The sequence below is a fragment of the Protomyctophum parallelum genome (assembly GCF_964188405.1).
Source record: "Protomyctophum parallelum genome assembly, chromosome: 17".
In the NCBI taxonomy this organism is placed as follows: domain Eukaryota; kingdom Metazoa; phylum Chordata; class Actinopteri; order Myctophiformes; family Myctophidae; genus Protomyctophum; species Protomyctophum parallelum.
In genome coordinates this window covers 39,743,757-39,763,554 of record NC_139719.1, presented here as the reverse complement: position 1 = coordinate 39,763,554, position 19,798 = coordinate 39,743,757, and the positions used below count along the sequence as shown (strand labels likewise).

The 19,798-nt window shown below is 42.7% G+C and overlaps 2 protein-coding genes across 2 annotated transcripts; one reads left to right on the top strand and one right to left on the bottom strand.

The window, feature by feature from the left end:
- Positions 1 to 1,184: 1,184 nt before the first annotated feature.
- LOC310874759 (butyrophilin-like protein 10) lies at positions 1,185 to 10,945 on the top strand (the record flags this gene model as incomplete). The annotated part of the gene is made up of 5 exons (XM_083787622.1): positions 1,185 to 1,221; positions 4,015 to 4,374; positions 6,249 to 6,533; positions 7,088 to 7,203; positions 9,609 to 10,945. 5 exons carry the CDS (start codon positions 1,185 to 1,187, stop codon positions 9,729 to 9,731), a joined length of 921 nt encoding a protein of 306 aa, XP_083643748.1. The 3' UTR covers positions 9,732 to 10,945.
- A 2,223-nt stretch (positions 10,946 to 13,168) lies between these two features.
- On the bottom strand, positions 13,169 to 19,455 carry LOC310874398 (OX-2 membrane glycoprotein-like). The gene is made up of 6 exons (XM_083787177.1): positions 19,350 to 19,455; positions 15,486 to 15,824; positions 15,005 to 15,304; positions 14,439 to 14,477; positions 13,825 to 13,930; positions 13,169 to 13,707 (listed from the first exon to the last, which is right to left on the bottom strand). Exons 1-5 carry the CDS (start codon positions 19,402 to 19,404, stop codon positions 13,926 to 13,928), a joined length of 738 nt encoding a protein of 245 aa, XP_083643303.1. The 5' UTR covers positions 19,405 to 19,455; the 3' UTR covers positions 13,169 to 13,707; positions 13,825 to 13,925.
- Between the last annotated feature and the right edge of the window lie 343 nt (positions 19,456 to 19,798).

Genomic DNA, 19,798 nt, shown 5'->3' with positions numbered 1-19,798 from the left:
TATGCCGGTGGAGGACACTCCCATAGAGTGGAGAGAGAGAGAGAGGGGGGTAGTCTACTAGGCAGAGCTCTGGAGAGGACAGAGGAGCCTGACAGCATCGTCCAGGACAGTTCAGATCAGAATGATGCACACCCAGTACTTTTTCACAATGTCTTTGTGCGTAATGTGTTGGATCATCTGCTACGTCGCGTGTGTGAAAGGTAACTTTAACCCTAATATGTATATAGTTAACCAAATATCTTAAATGAAAGCCTGAGTATATCAAGGCTAATGCACGTCGCCTAGGCACTTGCCAGGAGCCTTTCTGTGTAAAGGTGTTTTACACAGTCCAGCCACTTGTATTGCATAGGGTACCAGGATGTTAGAGACAGGTGGGTCATATGTGATTAAGTGGTGGTGATTACATGCAATGTGACTGGGATTTGATTCATTGAAGTGATTCAGTAAAGACTACAAGGCAGCCCTGTGTCCGGTGTGTTTTTAGTACTTAACCCATTCTGAACGGGCACCCATTTTGGTGTTAGCATCATGTTATGCTTTATCTATTGAAAAATAGCAGATCTACAAGCTCATATCGCGCCACCGAGTGGCGCGATACAAGCTTGTAGGTCTGCTATTTTTGAAAAATCGAAGACACTTTTAGAATCTGATCTCAGGTCAGAATGGGTTAATAATGAACTGTCAGGATGTAATAGACATTTTTAGAATCTGATCTCAGGTCAGAATGGGTTAAATGTGAATATACAACACTACAGGTGTAGTTAAAAGGTGGAAATTGAATCAGTCGATGGTTTAGAAAGATGTAGGCCGGGTGACCAGATCCAAACTGTTCATTTGAGGGACAGAAGTATGTATCGCTTGTGTGTACTGTCTGGGACAGGTTGGGCGTCAGGGGTCAACTTCAATCTGCCTTGATATGTACAACAACAGAAAGACAACTATTAGGCGTTACTTTGAACACTGCCCCAGGATGGTTACCACATGAACCATGGTTACCATGGTTACCACGGCACGTGAATGGTATGCAGGTGGAGGACACTCCCATAGAGTGGAGAGAGAGAGAGAGGGGGGTAGTCTACTAGGCAGAGCTCTGGAGAGGACAGAGGAGCCTGACAGCATCGTCCAGGACAGTTCAGATCAGAATGATGCACACCCACTACTTTTTCACAATGTCTTTGTGCGTAATGTGTTGGATCATCTGCTACGTCGCGTGTGTGAAAGGTAACTTTAACCCTAATATGTATATAGTTAACCAAATATCTTAAATGAAAGCCTGAGTATATCGAGGCTAATGCACGTCGCCTAGGCACTTGCCAGGAGCCTTTCTGTGTAAAGGTGTTTTACACAGTCCAGCCACTTGTATTGCATAGGGTACCAGGATGTTAGAGACAGGTGGGTCATATGTGATTAAGTGGTGGTGATTACATGCAATGTGACTGGGATTTGATTCATTGAAGTGATTCAGTAAAGACTACAAGGCAGCCCTGTGTCCGGTGTGTTTTTAATACTCAAATGTGAATATACAACACTACAGGTGTAGAATCCATCGAGTTAAAAGGTGGAAATCGAATCAGTCGATGGTTTAGAAAGATGTAGGCCGGGTGACTAGATCCAAACTGTTCATTTGAGGGACAGAAGTATGTATCGCTTGTGTGTACTGTCTGGGACAGGTTGGGCGTCAGGGGTCAACTTCAATCTGCCTTGATATGTACAACAACAGAAAGACAACTATTAGGCGTTTGAACCAGGGGGGCAGTCAGACAGATATTTTGTGAAGCCACTAAGGAAATCGTAGTTCATATAATGGCCTGTTACTTGTGGCGCTGTCATTGGACCCAGAAAAACCCATATCCCCATAGAAGTCCATGTATTTGGGCCCAACTTCACCTAGACTGTATTACCTTAATAAACATGGTCATGAATACTTTCTGCTTCCAGTCACTAGTTTAAAGTCTCATTTCTAATGTCATAATATTCTTTTTGGAAAATTATGATCCCATTAATTAAAATAATGACCATAAAGTCGCGTATGTTCTGAGGGGCGTGGCTACCGTTACAGTCTATGATCGGGATTCCCCTCCCACTCGAGTCAAAATAAAAACCCACGGAGAAGAAGGGGGGAAGTCCGGCCTCGTTGTCTGGGCCAGCCAATGGCCAGCTGGGCCAAAACTGAGCCAGCCAATGGCCAGCTGGGCCAAAACGGATCTAGAAAGATGGCGACTTACAGTGCAGGAATAACAGGCTTCATTTTACGTCCATGTTAGACCCAGGGAACGCTTTGTCCATATTTTTTGAACACTGCCCCAGGATACCCCCCGTCCCCGGGCCCATCCCGTCGTTGTCGCCGCCGTCGCCCTCTCTCAATTTTCAACAATTGCAGAAATAGCAGATTTCAAATAATAAGCCCAGAGGCGATGATGTCACTATGAGGGAGTCTTAGCCAGCGTTAAGCCTTGCCCCTCTCTCTCTCTCTCTCGCTCTCGCGCTCTCGCTCTCTCTCCCGCTCTCTATCTCTCTCTCTCCCTCTCTCCATCTCCCTCTCTCTCTCTCTCTCTCTCGCTCTCGCTCTCGCTCTCCCCCTCTCTCTCCCTCTCTATCTCTCTCTCTCCCTCTCTATCTCTCTCTCTCTCTCCCGCCCTCTATCTCTCTCTCTCTCCCTCTCTCTCTCTCGCGCGCTCTCGCTCTCTCTCCCTCTCCCGCTCTCTCCCTCTCCCGCTCTCTATCTCTCTCTCTCTCTCTCTCTCTCTCTCTCTCTCTCTCTCTCTCTCTCTCTCTCTCTCTCTCTCTCTCTCTCTCTCTCTCTCTCTCTCTCTCTCTCTTCCCCCCCCCCCCCCCTCGGGGGGACTTTTATAGTTTGCAGAATTACAGTACATTTCAAGCACAAACTCAATACAAAGACTGTTAACTGTGAGTGGACGACCCAATTAAGCATTTCACTTGTTTACAACAGGGTCCACTTAGTTCAATTCATCAAAACTTTTAGAGACGTACAAATGGACACTTCTAAGTTCTATACTTCTATATAGTTAAAAAACAGAACAGGAATTCATCATAAAGGAAGCAAAAAGGGAAAAGAAACATTTACAGTGAGGGGTAAGGGGGGGTACTTGGAAAACCTAATTGCACACGATTTAAACGCTCGTTTCAACCCGTAACGTGGATTTTCTTGTCTGCTCCTGAAGTAAAATTAGTTGAGTTAATTAGCGGACCTTTACTTTTTGGATACGATGTGCAAAAGGATAAGCAGTCGCAGCGTTCCTGGACTGGTGCGGGGGAAAGCGCAGTTTTTCTGAAACGTGACTCACGTGGCTCATCTGAGTGACTCAGATGAGCTACAGAATGAAGGTGAAAATCCAGACTATTAATAGGCCTTGTACCTACTGTATATAGTAACTATACCCAGAGGTTGCCTACAGTCCCCTGGACTGTCAGTCTGTCACTGCACTGAGTGAACGTATACAAGGCTAATTTTATGTTGGCGTGATGTTTGCGTTACATGCCAATTTTGATTGATTTGAGTACTTTCTGCACTGTTTGCAAATTGTACAGCTGTACGATTATACAATGGTGCCAAAAGGATAACTCAAAGCCCTCCTCGAGGGCTTGTTTCGATTGGCGATATATTTGTCCCATCGCCCAACCTTAAATGTAACACATTGATTTTTCTTAATTCAATGTTAATAATAATAATATTATGAATTAAATGTTAAGTCATTTGTGTTTGAATTAAAGTGTGATTATACACGTATCACATTAAAGCACTTGAATAAAACTGTCATAAAGTGTGTATTTAAATTTCACCGCTTGTATTGACCGTTTTGTCATTGGCAGCAATATACAAAATTAAGATGCACCGTACAATCAAATCACGGATGGCTGAATCATAATCAAATCGAACTTGTGAGGCCATGCAGTGAACATTCACACCTCTAGCAAACGGCATAGCCCGCATCCATCCAAATGAAGATCAGATATTAACAACATCGCTATACATTTCTTTGCTTTGTCTTTAAGGAGAGCATCGTCGGGTGGTCTGCCCATCTCGACCCGTGCTGGCCACAGTGGGGGACACGGTGAGCCTTCCCTGTCGCATTGCGCTGCCCGTCAACGCTACATACCTGACCACGGAGTGGAGTAGAACGGAGTCGCACCTCGAACCCCAGTACGTGTACATCCACCGGAACGGCCACGTGATTGAAGACCGGTACCTGAACGAGCTGTACCGAGGACAGAGGTGCAGCGTGTCTGAAGAGAAGCTGGCCGGCGGTGATCTGTCGCTGGTGCTGCGTGAGGTGCAGTTCTCTGACGCCGGCACGTACCGGTGTAAAGTTCCAGACCTGCACAGCAGATCCTGTTCGACCAATCTCCACGTTGGTAAGGGTTTACAGAATCACCACTTGATTGACTGAATACTTTATTAGCACAGTGATGTAAATAGGTTTTCCATGTAATGGGTCCCGGGACCCAGGGGTGGTCTTTTAGATGGGGGTTTTTTGGGACCCCGCCTGGACCTCACAACGCTCACAATGCCTAGCATTGCGACAATATTGCTGTTTTCACAATACTTGTCAATCAAACTAAATAATTCCTCACTGTCCTACAATTCCAAGTGCTTCTCAGTGTGGGGTAGGGTTTAATCCCTGGATTCCGGGCCTCCCGGGTACAAGGCACGCAATTTCCCGCCCGGGAAATGGCTTCGGGACCCGTCGTCCCGGAGGTTGTTGTTTTTTCTTGTTAGAAATTACACAGTTTGCACACAGTGTGCGTTCTTTCCCCTGGTCAAATGTCCAATCTGACAAACATGTTTGATGATATTTATATGGAATTATGGATCACACTCGAGGGCTGCAACGGGAACGTTTCCCAAAGTGGGGTCTGGGGACCCCCAGGGGTCCTCAAGGGAGTTCCAGGGGGTCTCCAGCTAAATGATAGTTACGAACCAAATGGGTCTGTAACTCAGAGTGTACAAACCATTTGTTCCATTTGTACACTCGGAGTTAAATATACTTTGATTTTACGATATACATTGGGGTCCCAGAGAGAGAAATGGGGGCCATAGCCTAATTCAGGTCAAACCGGGGGTCCTTGAAATCAAAATGGTTGAGAATCACTGCTAGTGCCATAAAAATATTATCTTATGGGTGTCCTTGCCATATATTTTCTAATGGGGGACCGCAGGCTAATGAATGTGTCAATTTGGGGGTCCTTGACAAGAAAAAGTTTGAGAACCACTGTTTTCCAGGGACATTTTATGAGACCCACTTCAACGATGTTCGAGTACAGTATTGCATACCAGGTAGTGCTGCCAACAAATATTCCATATTCGAATGAATATTCAAATGTAAAAAAATTATAGAATAATCAAAATTTTAAATTAAGATTTGAATAACGTTAAAATTGTTATGGCGAGACTCTGTGCCACGTAAACTAAAACATAATACAAAAATTAGGCTATTAAGATCATTATGAATCTTTCATTTGATCTCGCAAGACTCAAGACTGCATTTCTCAAAGACTTTCTCTTTCTTCCTCTTTCTCTTCTCTCTTCCTCTTTCTTCCTTCTTTCTTTCTCATTTCTCAAAGATTTCTCATGACTCAAGACTGCATTTCTCAGAACCAACCACGGCCCATACAGGACCGGACCATATAGATAAAGAAAGAGTTTTACAGCATATTATTCTGCAATATTCACATCCTATTCATATTAAAATCATATACATTCGACATTCAAAATTGTTCGAATACATGTGGTGTTTTAAAAGGACTATTCGAATATCATTTTTGGCCAATTCTGGCAGCACTAATACCAGGACCCCTGGAAGGTGACATTGATTGCAATCCTTTCTCAATTTAGTGAGTCTAAGAATGCAGGCTATTTGTAAAAAAAAGCACAGGAAACTACAGTTCGATACACAAGGTCTGCTAAGATGATTTTATACCCAAGACAAACACGTTTTGGTCAGTGATGAGAAGTGCATGGCGGTAGAAAAGAAAGCCAGTCACGTCGTCTCATCTTGTTCATTGACCGTGCGCTGGCACTGCACACGTTACAGCCGTACACTTCGTCGTACGACGGGGTCGCAGTCGCACACTGAAAATCTGATCTACAATCTCCCAATGTGTCGCAGAGCCGTTCTCACATTAACTGCTTTTGTCGCACAAATATAATATCGGCAATCAACCAAGCGCCCAACCATGGAATATGATAACCGAGTGTAGATAATGTTGATTTATTTTTTGTTTTACAGGTAATGTGTCTCAGCCAGAGATCTACTCGGCTGGACCAAAAGACGACGGCTTGTCTTTGACGTGTGATTCTGGGTGCTGGTATCCACGCCCCGAGATGTCTTGGCTGGACAGTGAGGGCATCGTCCTCGCTGCTGAAGCCCCGGTGACATACACACCTTCTGAACACTGCTATGCTGTCCAGAGCAACCTGACGGCGAGGGGAACCGGCAGGTTCACATGCAGAGTTCACCTTGCGCACATCAACCACACCGCTGTGGCACACCATGACATCCCACTGATCCCAGGTATTGAATGTTATGTTTTAACATCCATCTCTAATATTCATATATTTGTTTATTTCTTTCTGTTCATTGTGATTGTCTACAAGGCAGTAGGTTTTCAACCTTTTTCATATCGAGGTCCATTATTTATTCTGCATTTGAGCCACGCACCACCATTTGGTGAGATTTAGCCTCTCAGACCCTAATATGATGATGTTGTTGTTGTTGGATAAGATTATGTGCATAGGAGGGATGACAGGCAAACATCAATCGAAATAACAATTGTTCTACATTCTCTAATTGTGTAGACTTCTTGCAAATTAAGTAATGCAGATGTTTAACAATAATGTAACTCTTGAGAGCGTAAAATGGTTTAATTTCACACTCAAGAGTTAAAGATCGAATAAGGGTCCATTTGGTACTTAACAACTTTGCTGGGGACCACCTGGAACCCCCTCAAGGGACCACTGGTGGTCCCCGGACCGCTGGTTAAGAACCACTGGTCTACAGTCATAAGTTTATTGCTACTGTAGCCGTCTGTACATGCAAAGTGATTTGATTTGTGTCGATTCCTACAGGTCTGAATGCAGGACACATCATAGCGATTGTTATTGGCGCTCTCTGCACGGTCGGCGCGGTCGGCGCTCTCATCTTGTTGGCATACAAGTATGGATCTGTTGCAGTTGGAAAAAGGGTATGTTTTTTTGTTTGTGTGTTAAAGTGTTCTATATTCTTAATCTTTTCACATATTAATTAAAAACCTTGCTGAAGACTTAACCCATTCTGAACGGGCACCCATTTTGGTGTCAGCATCATGTTATGCTTTAGCTATTTAAAAATAGCAGATCTACAAGCTCATATCGCGCCACCGAGTGGCGCGATACGAGCTTGTAGGTCTGCTATTTTTGAAAAATCGAAGAGCGACTGACATTTTTAGAATCTGATCTCAGGTCAGAATGGGTTCATCAGACCAGTGTGTGTCCGGCGGAAACCTCGTATGAATCTGATCTCAGGTCAGAATGGGTTAAGAGGGGTCTCTCTCTCCAAGACTATGACTAAGACTTAACATTTTTTGTCGGGACGCGCCATAAACAAGTGGAATTGCCGTAGCACTTGCCCTAGTCTCGACAACCGTGCAGGCTTATGCAAAGGCTAAAACATGTCATTTGGATAGCATGTTATGTACGGTAGACGGATGCATAGTGTTTAATCTACTGTTAGACGGAGGATAGCTTTCTGCTTTGCTTTATGATCCTGGATGATTATTTCTATGTATTTGATGCATTACCTTGTGGTGTTCTTGGATACTGTACGTGGCTTTGGATTAACCCATTCTGACCTGAGATCAGATTAAAAAAATGTCTTCTACATCCTGACAGTTTTCATTCTGACCTGAGATCAGATTCTAAAAATGTCTTCTATGTCAGTCACTCTTCGATTTTTCAAAAATAGCAGACCTACAAGCTCGTACATGAGCTTGTAGATCTGCTATTTTTCAATAGCTAAAGCATAACATATTGCTAACACCAAAAGGGGTTCCCGCCCAGAATGGATTAAAGGACCACTTCCCCACTTTTCAACCTATCTTCATATAATAGGTCCTCACCTTAAAAAAGAATTGCGCCATTTTCTTGCAATTGTTTTCTACTCAGTCTGTGTCTCATAGGAGGTCATTGGGCAGTTCAGAAACCCGTCTTCCAGTGACATCATCGATGGGGAATACAAGCTAATAGAAACTGCAGGCTTTCTAGTCCTAAAACGTTGCAATGCGAAAATGGAAGCCATCGTTCTCACGATACGTTCTCACAACATTTTTGTAAAAAATAATCTTGTTTAAAAAATGAATCTGCCTAATGATGATGTCACTGGTGGACGGGTTTCTAAACTGCCCACAGCCCTCCTATGAGACACAGACTGAGTAGAAAACAATCATGCCCTTATCATGATTATTAGTGAGGACCTATTATATGAAGATAGGTTTAAAAGTGGTCCTTTAAGAGCGTCTGCTAAATACATTGTAAATTAAATTTGATGACACAGAGGAACTGGAATTCTATCAAATGTAAGCTGATGAATGGATCTCACGATTGGATGAAATTGGCAACCCACCTGAGAATGTATTGTCTGTATTAATTGAGAAAGAGAAACGCAATGATCACTCAGACTATTGAGCTTTAGCCTTTTTAAAGAAGGGACAACCCACCTCAAACCCTAACCGAACCATAACCGCTAGTCGGACTAATGCTCCGTAAGAATTACATGTGGTCCCCAAAAGGTTTCTGTTAACATAAAAAATGAATTTGACATCTATCCATCTATAATGGTAAATATTATTAATAATGGCCATAAAAAAGTCCTGTTCATGAACCTTTGCTGCGCGTCTCTCCCCTTCTCTCCCTCCCTCTTTGTTGTCTATCTTCACATGACACTTATCAATAAAGGCAGAAAAGCCAAAAAAAACAAATCCAGATAGTTTTCACAGATACTGTGGATGCAATAATAATGTGACCGTCAATGGCTTTGTAGCCACGCAGCAGCTAGTCTCTCGGCTGTTAGTGGGGAAGGAGGGCTCACCATGTACTTTCACCAGCTAAAAAGAACATCAACAATGATTTCAATATAAATATAATGATGCGTAAAGCCCAAAACACACCAATTCAACTAGTAGCATCTCCTTGCAACAGAACATTTATTTTTATGGAGGGACAATCTATAGGCTGACAGAAAATGGGTGGTTGATATGCAGTAAAGACCGTCGTGGATCGGAATCGGGATCAGAATCCAGTCTGGCAAACTGCCAAACTGGATTACCAGCCAATGTACCTGGACCCCCCTGAGCCACAGTTTTAAGGACACCACACCAATGCAATTCCTTGCTACTGCCATTGAGGATAATGGTTTCATGCAACTCCTTGCAACCGTTTAGTTGCAAGGTGTTGCATGGTGAATCATTGGTGTGGTTTGGGCTTTAGGTATCGGATTCGGTATTATATGCAAAATAATCAGACTCTCTCTTAATTTCAATACCGTGCATTTATAATAACGATGTGAACGTGAAGACCACAATGATTCGCTGACACTCTTTTACATCTCTCTTAGATGTGGTGCCAGGAGGACCATTACACAGTCTGTGACCCAGAACCTGCCCCAGAACTGACCCAGAACCTGCCCCAGAACTGCCCCAGAACCTGCCCCAGAACTGACCAGGATGCTGGTCTCTGAGCCTAAGAGAATCCACCATACTGTTTGGACAACATGACATTTTATTCATACAAAATAGGTTCCAAAAAAATACAAAGTGCCACATCAAGACTGTAGGATAAGAATCATAATGAAGTTTTAGGCAATGTTTTATTTCATAGAAGCAAATGTGATGTTACATCCTTTTTAATGACGAGATTCACAGTATCATACACATTTTAACAGAACACCACCAACATGGTATATGTACAATTATGCAATTCAATCCCATCGGTTACACAATTCTTGAAGATATTGTCTTCCTTTTAAATAGTTCACAAGTTGCCTTGAAGTTTTATACAGTTGTAAACAGTCTTAATTGTTGCACTGCAGCACACGTATGTACGATTTGATGTGGCAGTAACGAAAACGAGCAATTTCATGATTATGTCATCTTAACTTGGACGAGGATACAAACCGAACTGCCAAATGCCAACTCTACTTGTTAAGCCTTGTGATAATGAATGATAATGATGGTTCTTTTGATGGACTAAAGTCATCTCTTATCATGCAATACCAGAACTTTGTTACTGCTAATAGTCTGGTAGATTGAGACGAAAACCGTTCACTTTTTCATAAAAGCACAACTTGGTACACTTGTACAGTTTGGGGCCCTGGAGGCCATTTTACTTTCCACCATTACCAAATGGTGTATTTTGCATCATAACTCCTGAACTAAACATGATAATACCGAATATTACCTTCAAAGTTATCCTCTTGTGGCTTTCATACCTGGTCACCAACCGGTCGTTGATCTTTTCATTGTAAAACTTGAATAAGCTCATGTCCAAGTGATCCGTCGCCTCTGGGTTTTGTGTAGCAGACGGTCTGGAGAAGAGTTCTTGGCAGAACCTGGGGATGACACCTGTCTGTTCGCCACAGCCTCTCATGGTGTAGGACTTTCCCGTAGGCAAACAGGCAGACTGAAGCCTTCAAATGCCCTCTGCCATAGGAGGCGGCTGTGGTTTAGGGCCCCAAACTGTATACTGTGTACCAAGTTTCATGCTTTTATGAAAAAGTGAACGATTCACCAGAAATCTCGTCTCAATCTACCAGACTATAAGGATGGCGTGTGAAAGCGGTCTCTTCTGTTGCCATTCCAGCAAGTTTTGCTAATTTGTTTGCTGGAGAGATTCTGGTGCTGTCGTGAAAATACAGCTTTATAGCTACAGTCTAGAGAGAGAGATAATTACCCTACCAACACAAAGTTGGTAGGGTGACTATGTTTTTCAGTTGAATGTATTTTTTTTTAATAATTAATGTGTACATATTGTGATTATGAATTATTTAAGTTGCTAATACATGTGAATCCGACAGCAGTTTCAGTTTGGACATCCAGTTATTTCTCCCTGTGCCCAGTCGACTACTTAAGTAGTAAATAAGTAAATAAGGCTTTGGTCCGACTCCGAGAGGCTAAATATCATCAAATGACAAATAAATAATGGACCTTAAAGGCTTGAAAACCACCGATATAAGCATTAACTGTGCAAAGTAAACGTGTTAGTGCTGTTTTTGAACAATTGTTTGGCTGGTATCCAAACAGGAGAGAGATCTTATTTGGGATAAACAAGGGAAATTGGAAGTGATGAGCTGACAAAATCAGATTGAATGAAATTGTCAAGACGCGTGGACATTTATTTATTTATAAAGAGCTGGAGAGACAGGGGAACCCGTCCCCAGTAATATACTTAGCAAACAGTATATAAATTATTACGAAGCAAAAGAACAAACGTTTTGTTTTTAACCAACATGACTATTGTTTATAACAGGCCCGCACCTTTGCAAAGTAATAGTCTTAATGTTCTGACATCTGTCCACTAGGTGGTGCACTTTAACCACTGTTTGTTCCTTATCGGCATTTTGCAGGGCTTACCTAGCCTCGATACCCAGGCTTTCATTTGTGTGTGTGTGTGTGTGTGTGTGTGTGTGTGTGTGTGTGTGTGTGTGTGTGTGTGTGTGTGTGTGTGTGTACACAGAGAGAGAGAGAGCATGGTTGATATATGCCTTTTCCCCCCAATATGTCATGTCATAAAGCACAGTAAAATCACATTTACACTTAGATTTATTTGTACTTACTTACTTAGTTGAGACCTGATAAATTAGCTAGTACAGTAGGTGTCAGTCCTTTTTTACGTATTGAGAAGAATATGATAGACAATTCAGGTAAATTGCACAGCACAAGCAACAGAAAATAAAAACAAACGAGACAAACTTACAGTAATAAACAATACAACAATGACATCAAGGTTCGCGGAATGACGATTCATATATATATTTTTGTTTACTAGAGCTAAGGATCTGAGGAGCATTTTAAATTCCAAAATGAAGTTTAATAATAATAATTTAACGTATAGTTTAAAACAAATTCAAGTGCACCATCTTCTGGATTACTGTAATAGCACTCATTTAGAGTAAAGGAATGGATACAATTCACAGGAATAAAAAGGGGGGTTTCTACTTCTTGAGCACAACATGACTCATGAGTTGTCAACTTCTGCAAATTTACTAACTGTGCACGGTGGCACAGTTAGTAGTGCTGTCGCCTCACAGCTAGAAGGTCCTGGGTTTGATTCCCGCTCGGGGCGCTGTGGGTGCTGGCGGCGTGTTTCCTCCTCCGCATCATCAGTGCCCATACCCGAAGGCGGGGTTGGCGAAAGGGCCTTTCTGTGTGGAGTTTGCATGTTCTCCCCGTGTCCCCTAGGGTAGGTACCCTCACAAAAAACATGCAGTAATCCTGGTCTCTAAACTGCCTCCCCCTGGCCAGCCGGGGTGCCTGATGGAGGGGAAAGGAACTGGTGGGAATAACGTGTTCCTTCCACGCGCTACGTCCAACCAGGGAAACTCCCCCCTGTCAGGTGTAAAGGAGCAACTTGGACACTCGGGCATGAAGGAAGCATGAGTTCAAGTCCGTTGCTCTCCCCAGGTTGGCGGAGGGTGTGTAGAGCCCAGGATCACTTAGATGATTGACACAGGGGTGAAAAATGGGTTACAAAAATCGTGGGATAAAAAATATATTATGAAAAAAAAGAAATAATCCTATTAGTTGGATAAATGTTGTGCTGCAGCTTGAAGTTGAAATGTACCTCTTTGGCTGTTTGAATAACCAATAATAAATTAATAATTTGGGGGGATATCTTTCACAATAATAAATAAAACATGTTCTAGACATTCTAATGATCACAAAAAAACACATTTACTTTTATCAGCGTTAAAGGTCATAGGTTAAAACAAATCAAAATTGCACAGATTATTTGTGTGAATTTCAGCCTCTGTGGGGGGTATTTATATGCAAATATCATGACCAATGGCATTGCAATGAACATAAATGATGACGTTTAGGTGAAAAGATCATAAAAAATATTAATTAATTAATGAAAATATGTTGTATTAGTGCAACGCTGGGTGTTACAGGGTTAATGACAGTCAATGCCTTGCAAGGCAAGTGTATTATATCACGTTTGTTCCATATATGTAGTAGTGTATAGGCTACATTACAAACTGAACACTGCTTCTCCACTGCTTTTGTTATGATTCCAGGGGCAGAAAGCAGACCTGTCCCAGAAGGTATCATATGTTGCAGTGCAATGCCTTTTGGCCCTAAACCAAAACACAGGCTTCATAAACCAACAGTAGTACTTTGAAAACAAGTATTTGACACAGGAAGCCATGAAGTGTAAAGATCTGAGGAAAAAAAAACTAGCTTTACTTTCTCCATATTGGTAAAGGACCCGAGAATAATCACCTGCAGTCTCATCCGTTCAATAGATCTGTAAAGACGCTGCTAAACATTTATCGAGTCTACTGAAGTGAAGATGAAGGCATGGACATGCTTTTCTTACATCCTGCGGAGACATTCAGTCCTTCATTGGGCATTTAAAGCTTTCCATGCAGGAATCAAACTCGGGTCACGTCTGGTCATCTAAGTGCAATGTTGTCAGAGACTAAATGCTCATTTGTCCTATAGAAAAATGAGGAGAAAAAACAAAAGGGTCGACTCATTATTCAAAATGGAGCATGCCTAATAAGGTACACCAATGATATGGACAGACAGACAGTTGGTGTTTGACTGTCTTACTCTTGTATCGTTGTTTGGGGCATCCCCTTCATTTCACGGCCATTGTTTGGCCTAGAGGAGAAGGTGAAAACACCAACAGTCAGCTTTGAGGAGGACAGTCATCAATCTGTATATGTTCAGAGAAAACAGTCATTATAGGATGTTACCTTGCTTCTTTTTTTGTAAGTCTGACGACGAATCCAACTGCGGCGATTGTGATGATTGTGATGATTGTGATGATTGTGATGACAGTGATGACAGCAGCAGCACGAATGTACGCGTAAACTGTGAGGGGAAAATGGTTGTTATGTGGGCCCTATGAAATCCCTCTGCATCAAACGGGTACTTTCAATCAATCAACTTTATTGTCAACACAATTTCAGGTAACAGTGAGGTGAAACTCTTCCACGTTTGCAGCTCAGGGAGCAAAAATAAAATAATTGGCAGTAAAGAGAATGGAAAACAAGATGAGCACAGCTAGCCTGAGGAAGCAGCTGTTAGCATGCTACTTAAAATCAGTATCTTGTCATTTAAAGAGTCCCAAATAAATAAATAAAACACATTTAAAAGGGTGTCTGTGAAGTGCAAATCGGTTAAGCACAGGCGACAGTCTTTTGGGTGTTTGAAGAACTTACTGTGACCACTCTGATCTGCTTCACACGTCTCAAATACACCTGGGGATTTAAACAAAGCATCACAGAGTAATTCTAATTCATTAGTAACATCATCTGTCGATCACCCAACAATTCATCCACCTACAGTACATGTTCAAGAAGGTCAAGGTTGTCCAAGAATCATCATTTATGTTTGTGACTTTGTCTCACTGTTGTTTTTGGCGGCACATTTAGATTTTTAGTTTGTTGTATGTTGAATAGCTTCAATTTGGTTTTAGTCACATTTTAGTCAACTGGAATGTTTCAGTTTTAGTCGAATAAATATCACAAGATTTTAGTCGACTAAATCTACAGTTGATTTAGTGAAGTCGACTAAAATGTATTTTGGTCGGCCTTGATGGCGTCGTAATGACCGCTTTTATATAGTTTTTATATTTGTTGAAGAAATTGTCAATATATTTAGTCTTAGTTTTAGTCATTGTAGCTTAGTTTTCATTTAGTTTAGTCAGTGAAAGAAAGGTAGTCGACGGACATTTTTCGTCTTGGTTTTAGTCGACGAAATCAACCCTGCTTTGTCCACCTCTCACCTTGTCTGTCAGAGACAATGTCACGGGTCACCTCCTTCACCAGGCCAGAGGAGAGAGTGACCACACAGTGGACCCGTGTAGCGTTGCTGCTACAGAAGCCGTCCAGGGTGACGGTGCTGCTGACTGCGACGGTACCGTCTGCGTTGACCGAGTGGACGCTGCTGTAGCTCGAAGAGCCTAAATGTGTGCACGGAACCCTCAGAGTTATTGTCAGAGCTGGACGGGACACCGCCGAGCAGGACACAACCGTCAGCTCTGTGCCGTTGGGTCGCGTGACGAGTAATGTGGGCTCTGGTTGCTCTGGAAGACAAACCGTAATTTTGTCAACAATGGAACTGACCATCCTTTACTGCACGAACAAGATACGTCCGACGGTCCCATAGTCCGACATAGGCCGGTTAAGACTCACCCTGTGGTTAGGGTTTAGGCCGTGATATAGGCCGTGTCGGACTATTGCACCACACACACCTACACACCTTACCATCGACAACGAGGCAGGTTTTCCTATAGATGGCTCCTTCAGGGTAGGCATTAAATAAACACCTGTAACAGCCCCGGTCTGATTGGGTCACATTCCTGACCACTATGGTGCTGTTCTGCAGTCCCGTGTCTTCAAAGTCCACTTTGCCCAGAAAGGGAGGGTTGATCTTGGTGCCAAAGCGTTTGCTGTAGCTGGCAACGTCCTCCGTCCCTCCCGGTAACATCCTCTGCCACGTAACTTGAAGGACGTTCTTGGGTTGTGTGAGTTGGCAGGTGAAACGGGCATCCTCTCCCACCGTGGTCCTCACAGGATCCTGTGTTTGGATCATCTCTGATACACCTGGAGGTGGAGCAGATGACAGACATAAGTACATAACAATGACTTATTATGAACAAGAGTGCGTGCGTGGATAAACGCGTGCTAGCGGTGCTACCTGCCTAGGTAATATTAGCCATGTTTGGAAGCCTCTCCAAGTGTTCTTCAGGATATGTTTGGCACTCCATTTACTATAACACTAATACCAGGCCGAAGGCATGGGGGGAGAGTATGTTTTGCACTCCGTGTGTCCGTGTGTGTGTCCGTGAGCAGCTAATCTCGGCCACCGTTAACCCGGTCGATGCCAAATTTTGCACACACACACTCCCTGGATGCCAACGATGAACCTCTGCCCCAAACTTTCCAGAACGGCCTGTTATAGCGCCACCAGGAGGCCGCTTTGTGCAAAACAAGTTTTTGCACAGTACACCTACAGATTTTGTCCAAACATCACGCAAATTGGTACACAGTCTCTCTAGAGCCAACGAAACCGGTCTTTCAGATTTCTCAGACTCCATCCTGATTGGTTAAGATTGGCTTCCAAAGTTCACAGGAGTGCTCAGTTTCAAACAAAATGCTGCAAATCATGAACACATCGCGTGGTTTCCGTGAAATTGTGCACGCACATTCCCACTAGGCCGAGGACGAAATGCCACATGAACAATTTCAACTCAGCCTCAAGGTGGCGCTATAACTGGCCGAAAAGTGTTTTTACCTCTAACTGCACGGATCTGTGGATAATTTACTTTTGTTGCCCTTTTATCCAACCACCAGATGAAGGCAAGCTGCAATGTCCTACATTCCTATCCTGGTGGAGACCTGTGCCCAGAAGGGCACTTTTTCTAGTTACAGGTCTGTTATTATGGTCATTCATGTGTTTCTGGCAATAATAATTTTGTATATTTCCGTTGGCAAAAAAATAATACTTCCACCACAAGTCCACCACAAGCCAACATGGAGGTGTCTGTCTGTGTCAATTCCTTCCCAAAAATAGTCAAATTGTCTCTACCACCTCGCTCTTACCACTCTGGTGCAAAAAATGGTTCCATAACTCACTCAGAGATCAAAGTAAAAGCCAACATGTTTCGACCTAACAGGTCTTCATCAGGGCAAGATGAAGACCTGTTAGGTCGAAACATGTTGGCAGTTGCCTTTTTAATTTAATAAAGGCGTTCCTCTTTTAACTTTGTGTGCCCGGATCCTTTTTAAAATGTTTTACTATTGTTCCATAAGGTGACAGAGATGACAGACCTTCCGTCCTTGAATATTAACAGCGTTTGCTTCTATTTTAAAGAGAGGAAGTAGTATTGTACCACACTATGGTTTATGCCCCAAGAATAGTATGCATGATGCATAGCATCATGCATACTATTCAGTTCTCCACCTAAAAACGAATGACTCATTGTGACCTGTCGGTCACGCTGATCTATGTAGGTCACGCCGACTCACGTGTGATGATAGGTTAGTCACTACACAGCGAGTCAGCGACGGTTCGGTTGGAGGAAGCAAAATATGGCAACGACTTTATTTACTCTGTAGACATTTTTAAAGCTCAGCTCAAGACCCACTTCTACAACATTGCTTTTAATTGATCTTTTATTTTTATTTTTTGTTATTCATGTCCTCACTGTATTGTTTTTTTTTAATGTCGTTGCCTTGCTTTTCTTTTATTCTCCATTGTTCTGTAAAGCACTTTGAGCTGCATTTCATGTCATGAAAGGTGCTATACAAATAAAGTTTTATTATTATATTATTACAAAGTGCTTTACACCATCAAGATACAATACAGCCCTCAGGATTAAACAACAACAGAACTTTTAAATGGTAAAATAACAACAGCTCACCCTGCACACTGACTGAAAAAACTTGCAACTGATTAAATCAGTCCACCAAAGAATAAGATTTTTTGGACAGGATCTCCTCTTGGACTCTTCTAGCCCCTTTCAGGACCCTCGGTTACCTTTTCTGATTGTTGGACCGCCGTCCAAAATTCAAAAAAGGTAACCGACTCACCGAGGGTCCCGAAAGGGGCTAGGATCTCCTCTATAGGGTGTGATGGGGACAGACTTGCAATGGGCCTGGTGGACGGTAGTTCAAGACCTGTCAGACTACTTCAAAAGAGTGAGAAACGGGTGTGAGTTAATTGTGAGTTCCCACAACATTTGGAAAAACATGAATGCATGCATTTTACTATTTTTGTCACCAAATATTGTGGACAGCCATCAAAAGGTGCCACTCTCTATCTATCCTCTTTTAAAACCATCATGAAAGAGCACCTGTCTGCTTTTTTCCACATGACCTTCAGAGACTTCTAGCTTGACACCAGAAACAGAAATGAATGCGACGTGATCTGATATAGGAACTTCTTTTGTTTGTTCTTTCTGTACCGCGCGTGCAACCCTGCTATTAAATTTAAAAGGCTACAATCAGCCAATTAGTTGCTCCAGCGTCTTCTTTATCTTTTGTGAAAAAACACAAGTAGGCCTACGTGTGAGTGTGACGGTGTGAGCGAGATGAACCATTTTTGTTTAAAAAATTAAAAAACGAAATAAATAATTAAATCACACGAGAGGCAGACAGCGACCACCTCAAAAAGTTCAACTTTAGAGTAACTGGTGCGGTCCTGCCAGCAGTGTGTGCTGACTCTACTAAATCATAGAACCCCAGAGAGGGTATATAGGCTACAGATGTAACCAAACAGACCTGAAATTCAGGTCTGTTTGATTACATCATAGGCTACTATAATCATCATACTATCATCATCATCATACTATACGAAGCCCTTTTTTCGATTTGACACATTAATGATTATTAATGAATTGATTAGTCAATTACAAACGCACCCGGGCGCAGTACCCCCCATGGCCACAAGGGGGGGGGGGGGATATCTCACAACGGGTAAGGACTAGTCTGTATAATTTATACCCTCAGTATACCTCCCGTCACCTGATACAGTGTTTTGGGTTTTGCCAGTCGGCCGTGATTACCATGGTTACCACGTGAACGGTAGGCTATGCAGGTGGCTTCTTGTTTACCTGCATATAATTACACACACACACACACACACACACACACACACACACACACACACACACACACACACACTGACACACAGTGTGTGTGTGTGTGTGTGTGTGTGTGTGTGTGTGTGTGTGTGTGTGTGTGTGTGTGTGTGTGTGTGTGTGTGTGTGTGTGTGTGTGTGTGTGTGTGTGTCAGCTGACACACACACACACACACACACACACACACACACACACACAGCTAGGGTCCAAGTCAGGACAAGAACACACTATGGAGCAATCTAAGCAATTGCTACAAAACATTTATTTGTAGCTGAGAAATTGCGCAAATCTTTCTGTCTGTCTGTCTATCTAGTAGTTAGTATGTTCTCCAGTTCGTACAGTTTAATTAGTTTATTTCGGTCATAATGTAACATAACAGCTGCACACAATAGACAAGTGGCAACAAAGGAAGCCGGCCGCTGCTGAAGCCCGAATTATAGCTTATTATGCCCATGTTAACATTATTTTTTAATTAAATTAACCTACCTTCTGAGAAGTCCACTAGTAGAAAAAACAAAATTATGCGAGCGAGATGATCCATTTGTTTGTTTTTAAATGAAAGTCGGGGAGGTCCATATCATTGTGTTTTTCGGAGCAGCCATATGGTGCGTTCACAGTTCACACGGGCAGATGCAAAGTCCAAAAGACTTGGAGCAGCGCCTCCAGCAGCTACGTAGGCTACAACTAATTAAAAAGCCTAGTGGGGGTTGTTACATGCGGTCATGCGTCACCATGGTCACTACGTACGACAAATGTGCATGGGGGTAGACTGCACCAGAGCCATAGAGAGAGAGAGAGGGGGGGGGGGGGGGTAGTCTACTAGGCAGAGCTCTGGAGAGGAGAGACATAGCCATGTAAAACGAATGCAAAACTACTGTAGGCCTATAAGGCATTTGGTTTAGGCATAGTTTTACTGAGGTTAAGGTTATTTATAG

Coding starts and splice junctions, on each gene's coding strand:
- LOC310874398 (XM_083787177.1), bottom strand. CDS start 19,404: ATGGATCATCTCGCTCGCATAATTTTGTTTTTTCTACTAGTGGACTTC. Junction 15,825..19,349: donor ACTAGTGGACTTCTCAGAAG/GTAGGTTAATTT, acceptor CTCCACCTCCAG/GTGTATCAGAGATGATCCAA. Junction 14,478..15,004: donor CATTGTCTCTGACAGACAAG/GTGAGAGGTGGA, acceptor TTAAATCCCCAG/GTGTATTTGAGACGTGTGAA.